Source organism: Botrytis byssoidea (assembly GCF_014898295.1).
Source record: "Botrytis byssoidea strain MUCL 94 chromosome Unknown BBYS_032, whole genome shotgun sequence".
NCBI classification, from domain to species: domain Eukaryota; kingdom Fungi; phylum Ascomycota; class Leotiomycetes; order Helotiales; family Sclerotiniaceae; genus Botrytis; species Botrytis byssoidea.
In genome coordinates this window covers 233247-250082 of record NW_024065873.1, presented here as the reverse complement: position 1 = coordinate 250082, position 16836 = coordinate 233247, and the positions used below count along the sequence as shown (strand labels likewise).

The window sequence follows — 16836 nt, the reverse complement described above, 5'->3', positions numbered from 1 at the left end:
TTTACCGTCCTCGGCATCTCTCAAAATCTTATGAGCCTCGCGTTAGAATCTCAACTCGCCCACCGCGTTTAGGTCGCGGTCTGAGATATCCACCTTGAAGAAAATTACTCTTACCTTTCATCATTCGTGATCAAAGGATATTTATCATGATGGACTCTTCACCAAGTAAGGCTAATGCTCAACCTGCCTTGCCAGCTCTGGCAGGTACAAAACGTCCAGCACCAACCTTACTTCCACCCTTCGAGCCACTTCCTTCTTCCTCTCCAAGTCTGCCAGGACGTAACAACAAGAGAGTTCGTACGTCACCATCTGCATTCGAATCAGCTTACACTAAGTATCCAACACCAATTCCTACCTCCGCAACTGGTATTCTTTCATCCTCCCCTCCTCCAGGGGTACACGCTCGAGCCGGTCTCCATCGAAGTCGATCCTCTGTTGAGAGGGCTCCCCTTTCAGCTGTGCCAACAATCACCCTACCTGAAGATGGAGATTCTCTTCTCATGGGTAGATCAAGCAATTCCTCCCACTATCAATTGTCCGCCAATCGTCTCATCTCTCGTGTCCATATCAAAGCTAGATATATTGCTGCTACGGTTCCTCTTGAGTCGAATAAGATTGAGATTATCTGTTGTGGATGGAACGGAGTAAAGTTACATTGTCAAGGTCGAACATGGGAGTTGGCAAAGGGAGATAGTTTCACCTCGGAAACTGAAAACGCTGAAATTATGTTGGATGTTCAGGATGCACGGGTTCTGGTTGCTTGGCCACAAGGTGATAATCTTGACTCCGCTGCTCCAACAGAGGTTCCTTCGTGGAGTGAAGATAGTTCTCCTAGGGGTAAAGTTACTGCCGTTACTGCTCAGGGTGACATTATTCATTCAAGTCCAATCCGTCGTGTTGAACATCATTCGTCACCAGTATCACCAACACCTGCTCGCCAAACCCTTTCCTCTGCCAATCTAGCCAACCTCTTTGCTGATGATGCAGAAAAGACCTTTATCCAAGTATATGAAGACAAATCAGAGCCAGCTCCAGCAATTGAGCCTAAAGATCCTGAGCCAGTATACTCACCAACAGTCGCTGCAACATCATTCAGTGCATCATTCCCAGCTAGTCAAGAGAGTGAGTTGAGTGAGCCAGATGAAGACCCTGATGAAGAAAATGATCCCATTGTTCACTCCTTCGGTCCATTTGGTGCAAATTTATCCTCGAGAATGGCAAAGTTCACAGCTGGACATGCCCCAGAAGGTCGTGGTCGTGATGGGCACAAATCTAAGACATCTATTGAAAAGCGATCGAGCTCTACATCCACTGATGAAGGTGCTATCACTCCTGTCATTAACCATGTAGCCAATCAACTCGCCTATTCTCGTCTTCAATCCATGCCATTGTCAACTATCCTCAGAAACCTTCCATCCAATCTCAGAGGTATTAGTCCTTCAAAGAAGGAGAACAAGGGCCTCACAAAGGACGATCTTCGCAAGATGCTGAACAGAACATCATTCATCGGCGAGATCCATCGAGAGGGCAAGGACGCTGCGGGAAAGCCACTTGAGAGTGAATATTACTATATCCCAGACGAAGATACCGATCAGTCAAGAAAGGAGACAGTCCAAGAAGGATTAAGGAAACCTAGTCTGAGAAACTGTAGAAAGCAGCACAAGGTAATACTCACCCATGAATTGATCAATTTCCTCTTATCTAACCTTTTCGCAGCAATATTATTGGAAGCGTCCAAGAACTCCATAGATGTGCTTAAATACGACGACTTGAGGATTGGCTCAAGGAAAGAATCGAATTGTCATAGGATGTAAAGGCTTCATAACTTCAACATCGATTCGCAAACTGTAACATAAACGACATTCATGATGATCGTGTCCCGGTATGGTTGGATTGCATAATGAGAAAAAAAACTGTTTGTATACGATGATGGATGGATGATAGATATCAGGCGATGTTCCGGTCCCCATACCCTTTTATTTGCATAGCGAGGCGTCAGTTAATCATTTCGCGTTTATATTCTGCTGGTTGCATATTTCTCGAGACGGTCTTGTACAGTCAGCGCATCGAGAGGTAAGAGTAACTTTGAAGAGTTTCAGACGAGGTTATCATGTATTAAAACATCAAAAAAGCATTTATGAAATCCGTTCCGTTGTTGCAAGTGAATGGCGCAAGTATATTGAGTACTAAAATATTGATATCTGATAAGACATAGAGAAGTAGAAGATATTGATGTAATGATCCGGTTTGCGACAACGAGTGAAAGGGAAAACAAACATAAAATATTGAGGAAGTCGCAAGGTTGCTGTTGTTGTTGTTGTTGTTGGGTGCACTGGGCAGCGAGTGGTTTAAAGTGGCGATAAGAAAATAAAAATGTTATCGATTAGATCCCCATAATTAAGGTTAAGCGACCCCGCATTGAGCTAGTACACGTGCCTCCAATTGAACCCGGACTTCGATTCAATCTCGAGACAATCCTGACGTGGATAGATGTGAAGCTTGTTTTCTGGAAACACATGTTTTGAGAAAGGGAGATGTCAGAAAGAGAACATGTCATACCGCTTATGCGCCAATGTATGAGGGAAGTCCGTTTTCCCATCAGGTCAAAGGATTTCTTTATTGGTGAATGAATGAATATTGATTGGATTTGAAGGATAGCTTGGGGAAGAGGGGTAAGATCAACAGTAGGAAGCTTATTTTACTGTTGAGAACTGGAGATCGTCATTACTATTTATCATCGTTCTTGCTTGGTGAGGTTGTATTGATATCTACTGGCTTACTGGCTTACTGATTGGATGTCTATATGTGAATAGGAAACGGGTATACTAAGTGGTGGCATGCTAATTGGTGGGATGCTAATTTATGGTATGATCAATGATGGTATGCTAGATGACGGTGTTGCTAATTGACCTTTCTCGTGATTTTAAATCCTCGGTCGAATGATTCTTGGAGGGGTATTTATATACGACTGGATAACTGACAATTGATTTCTATTTCTATCCACCATTTAACACTTTTACAATTACAAGCACGAAAAAACCAAAAGCTCAAAAGCTCATCGTAGTTTCCGTATTTTCATAGCATATCTTCTACAACTATTGACGTCATTCAAAAAATCAAATCATCACAAACAAAGCTATCCTGCCATTGCTCAGGTTCAATCACCCTCTTGCAATCAATCAATAGTGAACGAAGCTATTACCTCCTTCAACCATATACTCATTGATCAGTCTCTCGATTGAAAAATCGCAAACAAATCTATACTCTGCCTATCTACTGACCCATTCAATAACTTCAACACCTTCAACCTCAAAACCAACCTCAAACAAAACAACATGACATCAATCGCATCCCAGCAATCTAAGCCCAGTCACAGCGACGAAGCTTCTCTCCCCCACCATTCCAAACCCACCTCCGGCTCTACCGCCTCTCACCTTGCCGAGATCATCGAAGTATCCATCCCTGACGGACGTCGCAATTCTGGCGGCGAAACCCTGCCATCTTCAGTCGAGACCTGGAAACCCAATCTTGACAGACGTCAAAGTTGGAATCATCAGGACCTTAAGAGATTGCATGTGGAAGAGGGATTGAAGAAGGAGGATTGGGACAATGATGCTGGAGCAGAGGCGTTGGGATATAGTTACGAGGGGGGTGAGGGAGGGAAGAAGTGAGAGGATATCCGGGGAGTGTGTACGGAACGAAGGATGAGTGATGGATATATCGAAGGAGCATTGCTGGGAGTGATGGGGTTGAAAAATCATGATATTTGGAGTTGAAGCGATGAATCGCAATAAGGAGATGTGGGTTTTGCAGGCTCGAGCTAAATTGATATCATTGAGGAAGGAAAAAAACACATCTTGCATCGGCGATCGGTTTTTAATGAAAATGATCAACTGTGGTCTCGGTCTATGGCTATGGAGGAGATAATGCATTAGTGTAGCATACAATAATGAACACTGTTCTTCTCTGTTTAACTCTTTACTGGTAAAACAAAAAACATACCGTTATCGAAATTAGGTGTTCACTTTGTCAATATCTGACATTAGACTTGATGTCTGTGGCTCAAAAGTGGTGGATGGCGGAATACCTCAATCCCAATGTCACGAAGAGTTTCTCCGTTTAGTTTCAAAGATGAAGGGATCACTGGTACATATGATGCTTTAGACCCATGGTAATCCTTTTTCTAGACCTTCAAGGTTGAGATTCATCTCACTCCGCGATCGAAAGAACACAGAAGCCTGTGGTTTATCAAGTATGTAAGATAGCTTATCTCCTCAGTCCCTTCACTTTGTTTCGAAGAGCACATGTAGATAGATCAATTTCTCATAGCTAGAAAATCCTTCAGGTAAATTGTCGTCTGGAGACTTGGAGCAGGCGGCCACACCAAGGAAGTCAGTTTGGTTGTTTGTGGTCAGAAAACGCACAACTCTAGCACTGAGAAGACCAGATTATCCCCATAATGTCTGCTCATATGTGTATGTATAAAAGTGTCGAAAAAGAGACTCAACGAAGGCGGACGAAGACTCTCTTCTTACATGGGCAGTATTAGTTGGAGATGGGGCTAGCTACACTAGAGCAATATCACTTGAACGGCAATAAAGTAATGGGTTACAAGGGGCTTATAGTTTGACGCTTTTTTTTACCCTGTAATGCAGTGCTTGGAACGTTACACGTCATGTCACTCCATTTTTACTGAATGGTAGTCGAAACTCGTATAAAGTCATCAGAAGTAATAGCATATGTCCTTGTATTAATATATCCATCAGTCGCATCCTCCTGTCTTGCAAACATTCTGATAAAATCAACCTACTTAGATAAAGGAAATCCCACGCCAGCTAAAATAGCCGGCTCCTTAATATTGTGTTGTACATGACTCATGATACCAATCGCTCCCGGCTCCATCATCATCTGGAAGGGAAAGTCCATAGCATAGCGAAACCATCTCTTCGTGAACGCCCGTAAGATGTGACCGTGAGCAACCTGTTCAAAAGGTAATTAGCCACATCAAAACAAAAGTTCAACGAGACATCCAATCTTACTATCAAAACATCAGCAGGCTCGCCACTTTTTCTACATGAGGACTCTGCAGCTCATAAATCCGGTCGATGAGTCTATCCAGACGCGCGTGTACTTCTTCTCCCGATCTGGATCAAGCACCAAATGTTAATCTCTATGCGAAAACCAATCAGCACACCAACATGCGCACGACAGATTTTGCTCACTCTCCGCCCTCACAGCCTTGAGTCCAGATATCCCATTTTGGTAGGTCTCTCTTAAGTCTGCTTTCTATAAACTCATCCAGTTTCAAGCATTCATTATCCCCATAATCCCCCTCTACGATGTCCTCTGTGGTGGTGATTTTGTTCTCTTGATCAAGTCGATCTTTATATGCAGGCCCGAGCACCATCGATAACGTATCAACAGCCCGTTTACGAGGTGAAGTAAAAACATGTGTTAGTTTGGAAGGGTCGATGAGTTTGCCAGCACCGACGAGGACTTCGCCCGTGCCTTGAACATGAGCGATTCCGTTTGCGGTGAGGGGAATTTCAGCCTTGCCAGTGCAGCGGCCGTTGATGGTCCATTCTGTTTCACCTTGGATGTAATGGGAATATTAGAACTGGGCTATTCATTTTCCATTAGAAAGTGTAAACGTCAACTTACCGTGTCGAGCGATGAAGATTCGTGGTGTAGTTGCGTTTGCATTAGACATTGTTGTTGAATGCCTCAGTAGAATTTTTGGTCTTCGTATTCGTAGTAAGTATAATCGAGGAGCAAACGTTTGTGGAGAGATTTGACGCAGTTGAAGCATTCGGCAGTCACAATATGAATGGATAGCGTCAATTGTCGCTACATGATTTACTGATGCGAAATCGTTCCAAAAGATGGCTTTGAAATTCCAGCCCCAATATCATGCCCTATACTTCCTTTGCCTCTTGCTAAAATGTAACATTGATGATTGAAAACTTTGGGCATGACAATCTCTTGGAACTCCGATCGACCGAGGCAACCCTACATCTGTTAGTAAATTGCCAGAGTTTGTACTTGGAGAACATTGGCAAGGTATCACGACGAGGGGATGCTACTGTTGAAATCCACCTTATCCTGTGCAAACCCCACTGCTATACAAATAGCATTGTATTCCGCCTGATATGACGACATTTATCGAGTCGAACCAGAGCAATTCAAAGTCAAATAAGTGATCTGGAGCACCTCTGACTTCACACCCAAGTCGAAAGCTGCAGTTCCAATCCCTTCTTACTGTGTGTTAAGCAAGAATGTTAAAGTTTTGATCGGTACAACTTGTGTAGGTATAGAACACTTAGAAAACCTGATCTTCTTACATGGCAGTCAGTGGGTATGTGCTACCGACAAGAGTTCTGCTAGAACAAATCGTTTCGCACGCCATTCCTTCTTCCCGGCCGATTGGCTAGATACAACAAAAGACTCTTCTTTAACTATGAAAGTAACCAAGAAAGGAGATGTCTTACTTGTCAAAGAGGACGATATTACAGTTGTAAGGAGAGGGTCACTTACTTCTGAATTAATCCCTGGAGGTAGCAATCTTTTGGCGCCAGCTGTGAATTGATACTATGGATATTAAGATTTAACAACAGTAATTCAGATACGTGATGACAATATTGGAGTAAGCCCAACTTGATTGATGACATCGGATTAAGATAAGCTGCCTGTTAAAAGAACAATGGAAATGATAACAGTCATTCAAATGGAGGGTGCGTACTGAAAAGTAGGAAATGATCAAAGTTCACATATAAAATTAGATAGGGTAATAATGTCGGATACTATGCAAATCGGAGAAAGCAATTTGAAATTAAAGAACGATTGGGTTACAGGTGGGTGGAATTAATCAATGTCTATACATGTCCCGAGAAAGTTATTCTCATCCAAGGTGATACACTTCTTATGTCTTTTCAGAGAAGTAAAATAGCCACGATAGTGTAGGCAGGGTCTTTATCTCCACTTGCGTATGAATAATTGGTGCTTTCCCTCCGTCATCTGGCAATGAACAATGTCCAAGAAGAGCCCAAACGTGTTTCATATATGGAGTGGAGGACTAAATAAAGTTTGCAGAGCCCTTGATTAGTAACATAATATGTGTTATGACGCCGGCAAACTTCGAAGCTCGAGTGTAAGTTACCTAGCAGTTAGTATAGCACAAGACACTGTGAAATACTAATACAAACCGGAAACTTATCGCAAATGCAGGAAAGTTCTCAGATACGGAAGTCTCCTTCGAAGATCTTTGAAAATCAAGAATGCCAGTCCATACCGTGTGTGCGAAGAGTTCACAAACCAAAGAAAATTAGGCAAAGAAGAGACGTATTTTTTTATTGATGATAACAGAAAAATATTGCTAAAATCACTAGTTCGCGCTATTAAACACCACCCTTTAGACCGAATGTCGTCCAGAGATCCCGAAAGCAAACGATCATATTCTAGGAGTAATCACTTCTTGGAGAGAATGGGATCTTTCTGACGACGCGGAGCAAGTTGACCTGTAAATTTCCGACTCATTTTCAGCAACTCTTTACCGGTCTTGTTATCTCTAGCCACAAACGAGGTATCGCTTTCCGATGACTCTGTATCGGAAGGGACATGAATTGCATGAGTGGAAGCTTTGGAGTCTGCCTTCTTACGTGTCATATCGACTAGTGTTATCGAACAGGTAAAAGTTTCGAGGATATATGGAATTCAGAATAGAGTGTAGTGCTGTGATCCTTGAGCCTGATTGAGATAAGTGTAGTCAATCAAGATCTTGTGCTACTTATGGCATATACTTATACCAGAAAAGAACGCCGTATTCAAAATTTATTCGCAGATAAGGTCGTATTTACGGCGGTTTGGGTTGCTCTAGAACTCTTCCGGGCAAGAATTTCTTCCAAGAAGAATTGAAAAATAGACCGTATGCTGGCACTTCTCCGTAGAACAGTACCCAGCGCTCCGGTACCAATAAATTGCAGCCTAGCATAGCGATTAACATGTATAAAAAGAAACATAGAATGGTGTCATGTGTGATAAAAGACGGCTGTAACCATTCAAGGCAAGGTTTCAAGCCCAAAAGGCAATGTCTTTTTTTATGTAGGCCAATGTTAAGGCCTTTCAACAGAGACTCCGTCAAACCAACAACTCCGATCCTGAGATTATGTGTCGAATAGATATTTCAAAAGCACCGGACGTTGTGCATGGGGACAGAAATTCTCGGAAATCCTGACTGAAAAGAACGATATTAGCGACACCATCTCGTGCAATTCTGCTTGAATTTGCCTTGTTCCCACTTCTCCCGGATTATTGCGAAAGCTGTCACCAGAAGAAAAGCTTTCGGCGTGTGAACGCAATCTATGCGTTGATTGAATGAGATGACAAATTTTCTGATTGTCTGATTGTTATGTAATGAAGGGGCTGTTGCGATTTCGAACTTTGGCCAATGGCTTTCCCATGTTGAATGCAGCGATGTGACAAGTCAAATGGAAGGTATGTACGTTGAATCAATTTCTCTGAAGTCTCAATGATTTGAATAGAAGCATATTGCATGGACGGGATAACGAATCAAGGGGTCTACCGAGGAATGTCACTATGAAAATGCTCATAGTCGTCGAAGCAATCTGATAAAGTATGAACTCAAACAAGCAGAACTAAGGTTAGTGATGGACAATAGAGGAGTGGACATTTGGAGCGACGACTCGTTCGTTAACCTCCCCTGATCTTGAAGGATGGAGCACTCCGCCAGTCTTTCATCATTGTGGGCTGAATGGGGGAAACATCGGACGGAGTTTTTTTTAGCTTGTCGATCTCGTTTGAGCAAATTCCCGCAATATGTACATACCTCAAGAAGAACTAACGGTGAGAGCTCAGTTCCAGAAAATTCTCCGCTGTCAGATAGCCATGGTACAAATCATTATTATGTCTCGAAGCCTTGGCATTTGGGATCCAATGAGTATCGAACAGCCACGAGAGCAATTTATGTTGTGTTCAACAATCAAATCGAAATGAGAAGCCCGGCAACAAAATGTGGTTCTATTCAACTTCTCGTATTATAAGTTTGAATAATCAAAGATTTTTTCCAGTGATGATCTTGTATCAAAGAGACAACTTGACAAAACCTTGCTTACTTGGCTGAAGTTTCTGGTTCGAGATTTTTACCAAGTCAGGGATATTTATATTGGTGTGGTAAGGTCTACCACTGTCAGAATCCTTGCTTCTGTAATGATAGGGGGTCAACAAGGTTGTCCTTCCCCAATCCGTGGAAACATTTGATGGAATGATTGGACTGATAAGAACCGGACATCCGAAGCAACCGCTTATTCTTCGCATATCACAATCACAGAATGATGATCCGATCTCAGGAAACTTTTCGATGGTGGTTATGATTGTGATAGCGATGGTGTTGTTGACTCGGTGGCCAAGGAAGCTGTCAGCCTGCACACGATCTTTTGGCGTCGAAGGCGGCTCGACTGTCTAGATTAAGATGCGGTATCACAGAATCGATATTGTTGAATGCAAGTAAGCGCGCCTCTGAAGTTTAACCAAGTGAGATTCTAAAGAAAGAGTATTGATGGTGTATCCTGCGTATCTTGTCGTCATAATCTTGATATCTGGTTGGAACATTTCGAATGAAATATTTCGGCCTACTTTATAAATCGTCAATTCGAAACGTCGTTAATCAAATCCACTATATTAAACGATGAGGTTTAACCTATTTGGGACTAGCAGTGACGCATGTATCCTTGAATGTCATTAAGAAATCTAGAGCGAAAGTTTTCCCAACCTGTGCCAATCCACCCTAATCGAACATGAGATGATTTTCATATATTTCTACCAGTAAACTCCCTGGTTTTTCCCCTGAGGGATTGATAACACATGTCTTGCTGTTTTTCCAAAGAGATTGGTAACATTATAGTACAAATGAAGTCAATCTTATACGATTAATTATCAATGAAACACTTCAGCGGCGGTGAGATTGGTGAACGCGGCTGGCTACAGCTACAATCTTGCCAGGGGAAAAGAAAGAAAACAGCCAGCCAGTTTTCTTTTTACATATATCTCCAATACATTGCGATTGGTTGATAGCAAGTGCTGAAATATGTCCCGAGCTTTCAGTCAAGCTTCCTGATCCACCAGATCAATGTACCTTAAATTATGGAGGGGCGGTTGTTGAATCGACCCACACATTTCAAATGATCTGGAATCATCCACTATCATTTTGTTGCTGTTCAAATACTTCTTCGTCTCCGTGATTTTCAATTGATTTCTTCCCTCTTTACCAGCTTTCGAAGTATCTCACCTTCAGTCTCTCTTTCTTCAAAGATCTGCTCTTAACACAATCCCTTGGCTGTGCCATCTCTTACGTTCTTCTTATACATCAAGAATACACTAGTAGGCCAGATCCTCTGTACAAAACAAAAAATTAAAGATTTCGACAATCCTACCTCAACAAAAATGAAGTGCAACGCCGTTATCCTCGCCAGCTTCGCGCTCGGCCAATCTGTTATGGCAACAAACATCTATCGTCCTGGTGGCCAGTAAGTACAACATGCCTTTTATATCTAATCCCTACAATTTGCTAATTGTCGAAATAGTTACCAAGTCCGAGCCTTCAATGAATCGCAGCCAATCTTCCCATCTGGAACTGGAGCTTCATCTGGTTTCGCTGGCCCAACCAAAAAGCCATCCCACCACCACACCTCATCCAAGAAGCCTTGCAAGACCAAGTCATCTTCTGCAGTAGCAACTTCCGCCGCAGCAACAAGCTCCGAAGCTTCTGTCGTCACCTCCGCACCAGCAGTCAGCTCTGACCTTGCCACGCCAAGCACTGTCTTATACACAACCACCATTACAAACCACCTTTCTGAGACTGTCGTTGTCACTGTGACCCCAGTATCCGCAACATCTACTTCAGAAGCCTCCGCCTCGGCATCTACCACTGCCGCTGTTGTACCAACAACCTTGAAGAGTGCCGATGTGGACTCCTCTTCAACATTCGTTGCTCCATCTTCCAAGACCTCAGCCAACTCCCTTCCACCATACCCAACAACTTTGTCAACTGGCACTTCTTCAACTATTGCTTCTACTGGCTTTGCTTCAGGAACTGGCGGTGTTGCCTACCCAACCGGCAGCACTATCGCTGCTTACTACCAATGTGGAGGAATTGGTTATACCGGATCCACCACCTGTGTTGAGGGTACCCACTGCCAGGTCCAGAACCCATACTACTCTCAATGTATTTACCAGTCTTAAGTGTGCGGACTGGAGAGGAGTTTTCGTGAGTTTGATAATTGGTTGCGATAGAGTTTGTTTCACCTTGATGGATGACAGAGTAGACGTTCACTTCTTGTTCTATCTTACGATAGCCGTTTTTTTTACAAATATAAATGACTTTTCCCCATGATCATGAATTACTACCTCATCACGCTTTTGGTCCTGATCGAAATTGATTTATAATGTGAAAATGTCATATTCTAGAATTCTTTTGTTTCAAATGTCATTACGAAACCAGCCCATATATGATCTCATCAAGGTTCTCTAGTACGTTCCCAACCATGAATGTTAACTCTGAATTGTGAGACCTGATGATCATGTCCATATTTGTAGAACGTGTAGTAGAAACACAATATCTAGAGTAATCCCTAGTAAAACCTTTGAGAAAAGACTGAGTTTTCCAGTTCGTTACCAACTTGTTGAATTTTTTCCAACACAATCAAGTCATATCAAAATACCACCAGTTACATGTCCTCCCCAATATTTAATCCTCAATCCTCAACGTTTTTCATTTCTCCAAAAAAGAAAGATCGTACACGTACCTGCATATGCAATCCACGCCAAGCAAAAAGCAGAACGCAATCCAGATTATCACATCATCTTGCCCGTGCAAATTTCGGGAAAGAATATCCCAGCAATCTAGAAATTATTCCGAATTCCGAACCGTCCTGTCATTTCCCGTAGCCCTACCGGCCCCCACAATACTCCGCTTAATCATGACACTATGTATTTACCTATCCACCATTATGTGAGCAATAATATATATTCACATAACACCGTCCAATCATAACGAGTTCCTTCTAACCCTCATATCATCACTCAGCCGATCTTGTTTCATCAAGCCGGTTGGTGACGAGTGGGCTTATATAAAATGGTGGTGTGGTGTAATGGTAGCACGTGGTGTTGTGGTTTCTCCTCTAAAGGGTCTTCACGAAGATGAGCTATTACAAGCTCTACAATCCCCGCTTCAATCTGGGTTCGATTCCCAGCACCGCCAAAAGTATCTCTTTTGCCCTTCGGTCTCGAGTTTTGAGGCCGTTGTGATGCTTTATGGTGGTTGTAGTGAAGGTTTTGGGGAGGGGATGTTGATCACGTGGTCTCGCTTGGGCTTGTCTGTACTTTCGCTCTTCATTTCTGTCTCTGTTTTGCTGCGACTTGGGATGATATGAGGAGGTTATTTGGTTGCCCTGCAAAGACAGATGATTATCAAATGAACTAAGTAGAACACAAGCTGATCGATCACTTCTTAATCTCACATTATCACTTCCTTTCCTCTCCTTCGTTCCCACGCATCATACGGAAAAGCAAAGATCATAGTTGGTCAGCTCATCACATTTAACATGTGTTTTATTTTGGGAGCCTGAAGCGGCTCTGATTCATACTACAAGTTCTCTCGGACAGCTTAAAATCACCCTTCGAAGGCTGAGCCAAGGTATCAAATAGTCCAGATTGCAGTCCAACAATGAAGATTATCAAATCTCGAAACTAATTGGAACATTCAAGTCATTTGATATCTTAAATTTAACTAGAATATCAAACAATTGTTCAATTTTTAATTACTTTTAAATATTCACAAGCTTGTATCATTGGATTGTAGTTTGAACTATTGAATGCTCACTCTATTCGAAGCTGTGTACATTTCAACCATGTCAGTTTTATCTGTAGAATGAAAGGTTTGTAAATCTAACAAGTGTTCTGTCGATCTTCAGGATATAAATGTGGCCCTTGGAAAGGTTCTCTTCTTTGATCCAGGCTTTCCGGAATTATTGCGTTTCCGAGGGTAAGACCCATCTTTTCAAGGACTCTGTTTCAGACGTTCAGTAGCAAGCTGTCTAGAGAACACTATCATCCGCACATTGCGAAAATATTGAAGTAATTCCAAATTGCATCGAACTTCTCTTCTAGCATAGATGCTGGATATACCTAAGTACTCAATGATCACTATGAGAAGCAGATCCAGAGTCCTCGCATCACACCCAAGACGGGCACACACAGTGAAAGGCAGGAGAGGGGGAGTCGGAGTGAACGGATTTAGATACATGTAGCCACTGCTCACTCAGGAGTTAATGTTCAAAGCCGATTATCACATGAAGAATATATCGAAATCCAAACTCCCACTGCTCCATGCAGTATACTTTAACCATTGGAATCTACTCTCACTCACATACATTTAGTCTTCTATATATCCAATATTCACTACCTCCCCTCGACAATCTCCATCTATCAAGTGCCCCAAAATACATACACATGTATACTTCTCTCGAAAAACAAGTAAAACGAACAAACAAACAAGCTCATTGAGTCAAACTGACCATGGCCCACCACTCTCCGACATTCAATGTCTGATGTCCATCACAACCCAAACATTCCTCTCTACCACCAAGAAATTCAGCCAATCATACAACCAACCATACAAACAAGCACACAAACAGACACATTCCCTCCGCACACCCAAATACCTTATCCCTTGGTAAGTGAACCAAATCCTAACTACAAGAATTACTAATCCAGCCCAGAAACCTCCAGATACGCAACAAATCCTGTGCTTTCCCCTTGGCAACTCTTGTTTCCCTTTTTGTTTGCTTTCCATCATAAAGTTTACGAACACTCTTGAGCCACAGGCGAAGTCACCGCTTAGCCGATCCACCCTTAGCTCTCGTACACCCTTGGCGAGCGGGATAACTGTGGGATTTGAGTGTAGCCGAGGACATATGAGATATGCAACAAAACATTTTAATTTCTCTTGGTATCTGGGTATTTCTTGGGGTTGGATTATGGAATTTTGTAATCTTGAATTGTGTTTATATTGTTCGGATGTTACGCCACCAGGTAATTACCTACTGATCCATTTATAAAGTAATCGTTCGCCATGCAAAAGTTACCGACCCTGTATATACTGCCCACAAATGTATCGTTATCATGATCTTGTGCCAATTTTCAAACTCATAAGTATTATCTGGGGGTTCTAAACGATTTCTACATATGGCGTTATACAAAAAGCTATGATTCACGGACCGCGATCCAAATTGGATACACTGAATCGTCTGAAGTAATAAATCACCTCCTCTCTCAAAAACTGCTTCCCTTATCATAATTCTCATCACCATGTCCATTTCTCCATCCCAACGATGCTCTCAATTTATCCTCCGCCTCCACAACTCTCCTCGGTAATCCCCTTCCAAGCCCAGTAAATACAAAGATAGCCCACTTCCACCTGAAGGGATTGATTGCAATGCAAAACGTGAACCACCATACTAATTCCAGATATGTAAAGAAATCAAATGCACCTGTTGGGCTGAACCTTTTCAAAATTCTGGTCATATCAATCCAGCGTTCCATCCAGAAAGGTCTTGGCCTTGTAAGGGGATCCGATAGGAACATAAGGAGGATACGTGTGTAAATACCTATGTGCCAGTTGCCTACTGCACCGATGGCATTGACATAAGTGCAGTTGTTGCAACAGACGGAAGGGTGTGTGGGAGGGAAGGTTTGAAGATACCAATTTGGTGGTGTGTAAGGATCTTGGAATGTGTCGGGTGGGAGGAAATCAAGAGATGGTCGCTCGAATCCAGTTGCCATTACAACAATATCGCCTTTCACGAGCTTTGTCTTTCCAGGGCCACCAGGAGGAACACCTTTTGCTCGGAGATTGAAATTGATTCCATCTTCAGTGAACCCCTTGATATCGCCCCGTAGCCATTCTGCTTTTCCTTCGCGGATTTTATCCATCACGTCCGAATTGACCATAGGAGTACCTGTAAAAATTCCTTTATCGGCTGGAGCAAGATCTTCCAAGTCTCTGTAAAAGAACTTCTTCAGTAGCATCTCTGGAATCCAGCTCAAGAAAGTTTCCTGCCCAAAAATATTCAAAGCGAGTAGCATGTCTACGACAGCGTTTCGAGGGATGATCCATTTATCACTCCTGGCCAAAATTGTCGTCTCAGCCGCTTCTTCGTGGGTTGCGAATTCTAGTGCCTCGACTGCACTTGCACCACCTCCAATGACGATAATTTTCTTTCCCTTTGCATCTTTACCCGTGAGATCACTTGAATGATATATCTCTCCCTTGAATTTATCCATCCCAGGGATATGTGGAATCTTTGCCTCTCCGCAAGTACCAACAGCTGCAATGATACCTTCGAATCGTCCTTCTGATGTATTGTTGATTATCCATCTTCCTTTGTCGTCTTGGTATACTTTCTCGACTTTAGTATCGAATTTTGTTTTCTCCTCTAGACCATAACGTTTCCAGAGTTCGGTAATTTGCGATACAATTTGCTGCTGATTTGGATAACCACCTTTCCATTGAATGGAGGGATGAAATCGATACATTAACGAATGGATTTGTAGACCAGATGTGCTGTTAACTCTCTAATGTATCGTATTAGCATTGATTCCCTTCGCTTCTGGGGTTTCATGTGCCCAATATGCAAGGAAGAAATGGCAGACTTACACTCCATATACCACCCAATTGACTTCTGGGACCAGCCTCAAAAATCTGCACATCAAATCCATGACCAACACAGTGAGAAGCAGCAGAAACACCCGTCAATCCGGCACCAATAATTGCAATCTTGGGTCTTCCAAGTTTTTGACCCTCAACCGGTGGTGAAGGAGAAAGGAGTTTGGCGAGAAAGAATTGCCATACTCGGTAAAGAAAGAGGAAGGGATGAAATATGGGATATGTTAACTCCATCTTCTGAATTCGACGTTTTTCGAAAGAGAAGGAGTGGAAGTTGTATTAATCGATGAAGAAAGAGGAAGAGAAGAATTATTTATTGTACTTAGAAAAGAGCTTTGCTTTTGCTTTTTTGACATGTGCAAATGGAATACTGCATGGACGGGGCCGTGCGCGGTGTATGTGGATGACGTACCTACTTTCAGGTGAACCAATATGGAACACTAGACGACCAATAGGATTGATTAATTGAATCACAAGCCAGGCGAACAATTCCCGATTATTTCCAATTGATATTGTTAACATATTGTGTTCTAGACCCCCTGAGTGTCCTCGGCAATCATAATCTCCATCGCCGCATCAACTGTTTTCAAATTCTTATGTTATTTCTATGACTCTTTCTGTAGGTTTTTGGGGAGAAAATTTTGTTCGATTGAATGACGTTGATCTTTATTGAAAGGAGACATTTCTACAGTAGGACAGCGGGAGCATGATATACAAGGAAAAGTCGTTACTCCTTAGCCTGACCCCTTAGATAGCATGCATGTAATTAAGATACATCGAACCCTAAAATTTAAAGCAAACAGACAGACAGATGGCGAATTGCAGGAGGAAAAACGCAGTATATTTATTGATTTTGGCTACATGAGTAATCATGATCCAGGACTTTTGAAGTCAACTTTCACACTCTGAACGGCAATGCTATGGGCTATCTCAGAAGCCCAATAGCCAGTTCAAGGATTCTGAGCTTACCCTGATTATGCTTGGATTCAATGCTATCCTGTGAAGATTCTTTAGCCTGTAAACTAACATAAGCTCTTGGGCTTTGACGCAAAAGAACTCTTTGTAATGTGATAACAAACTCTCATATTGAGTTTCAGAGT

At 42.4% G+C, this 16836-nt stretch overlaps 7 protein-coding genes across 7 annotated transcripts; 4 read left to right on the top strand and 3 right to left on the bottom strand.

Moving 5' to 3' along the window:
• Positions 1-149: 149 nt before the first annotated feature.
• EAE97_010996 (uncharacterized protein) lies at positions 150-1749 on the top strand (the record flags this gene model as incomplete). The annotated part of the gene is made up of 2 exons (XM_038881511.1): positions 150-1664; positions 1717-1749. 2 exons carry the CDS (start codon positions 150-152, stop codon positions 1747-1749), a joined length of 1548 nt encoding a protein of 515 aa, XP_038727670.1.
• A 1586-nt stretch (positions 1750-3335) lies between these two features.
• EAE97_010995 (uncharacterized protein) lies at positions 3336-3671 on the top strand (the record flags this gene model as incomplete). The annotated part of the gene is made up of 1 exon (XM_038881510.1): positions 3336-3671. One exon carries the CDS (start codon positions 3336-3338, stop codon positions 3669-3671), a length of 336 nt encoding a protein of 111 aa, XP_038727669.1.
• A 426-nt stretch (positions 3672-4097) lies between these two features.
• Positions 4098-4485, top strand: EAE97_010994 (uncharacterized protein; the record flags this gene model as incomplete). Its single annotated transcript, XM_038881509.1, has 3 exons — positions 4098-4171; positions 4197-4252; positions 4346-4485. 3 exons carry the CDS (start codon positions 4098-4100, stop codon positions 4483-4485), a joined length of 270 nt encoding a protein of 89 aa, XP_038727668.1.
• A 321-nt stretch (positions 4486-4806) lies between these two features.
• EAE97_010993 (uncharacterized protein) lies at positions 4807-5710 on the bottom strand (the record flags this gene model as incomplete). The annotated part of the gene is made up of 4 exons (XM_038881508.1): positions 4807-4980; positions 5040-5064; positions 5223-5592; positions 5662-5710. 4 exons carry the CDS (start codon positions 5708-5710, stop codon positions 4807-4809), a joined length of 618 nt encoding a protein of 205 aa, XP_038727667.1.
• Positions 5711-7464: 1754 nt separating this feature from the next.
• EAE97_010992 (uncharacterized protein) lies at positions 7465-7662 on the bottom strand (the record flags this gene model as incomplete). The annotated part of the gene is made up of 1 exon (XM_038881507.1): positions 7465-7662. One exon carries the CDS (start codon positions 7660-7662, stop codon positions 7465-7467), a length of 198 nt encoding a protein of 65 aa, XP_038727666.1.
• Positions 7663-10455: 2793 nt separating this feature from the next.
• Positions 10456-11253, top strand: EAE97_010991 (uncharacterized protein; the record flags this gene model as incomplete). Its single annotated transcript, XM_038881506.1, has 2 exons — positions 10456-10538; positions 10596-11253. 2 exons carry the CDS (start codon positions 10456-10458, stop codon positions 11251-11253), a joined length of 741 nt encoding a protein of 246 aa, XP_038727665.1.
• A 2946-nt stretch (positions 11254-14199) lies between these two features.
• Positions 14200-16019, bottom strand: EAE97_010990 (uncharacterized protein). Its single transcript, XM_038881505.1, has 2 exons — positions 15728-16019; positions 14200-15645 (listed from the first exon to the last, which is right to left on the bottom strand). The coding sequence occupies exons 1-2, from the start codon at positions 15968-15970 to the stop codon at positions 14344-14346; spliced, it is 1545 nt and encodes a 514-aa protein (XP_038727664.1). The 5' UTR covers positions 15971-16019; the 3' UTR covers positions 14200-14343.
• Positions 16020-16836: the final 817 nt, after the last annotated feature.

What these genes read in the sequence shown, in the direction of transcription:
- EAE97_010990 (XM_038881505.1), bottom strand. Translation starts at nt 15,970, where the DNA reads ATGGAGTTAACATATCCCATATTTCATCCCTTCCTCTTTCTTTACCGA. An exon ending in AATTGGGTGGTATATGGAGT is followed by an intron (nt 15,646 to 15,727) that starts GTAAGTCTGCCA and finishes ACGATACATTAG; the next exon opens with AGAGTTAACAGCACATCTGG.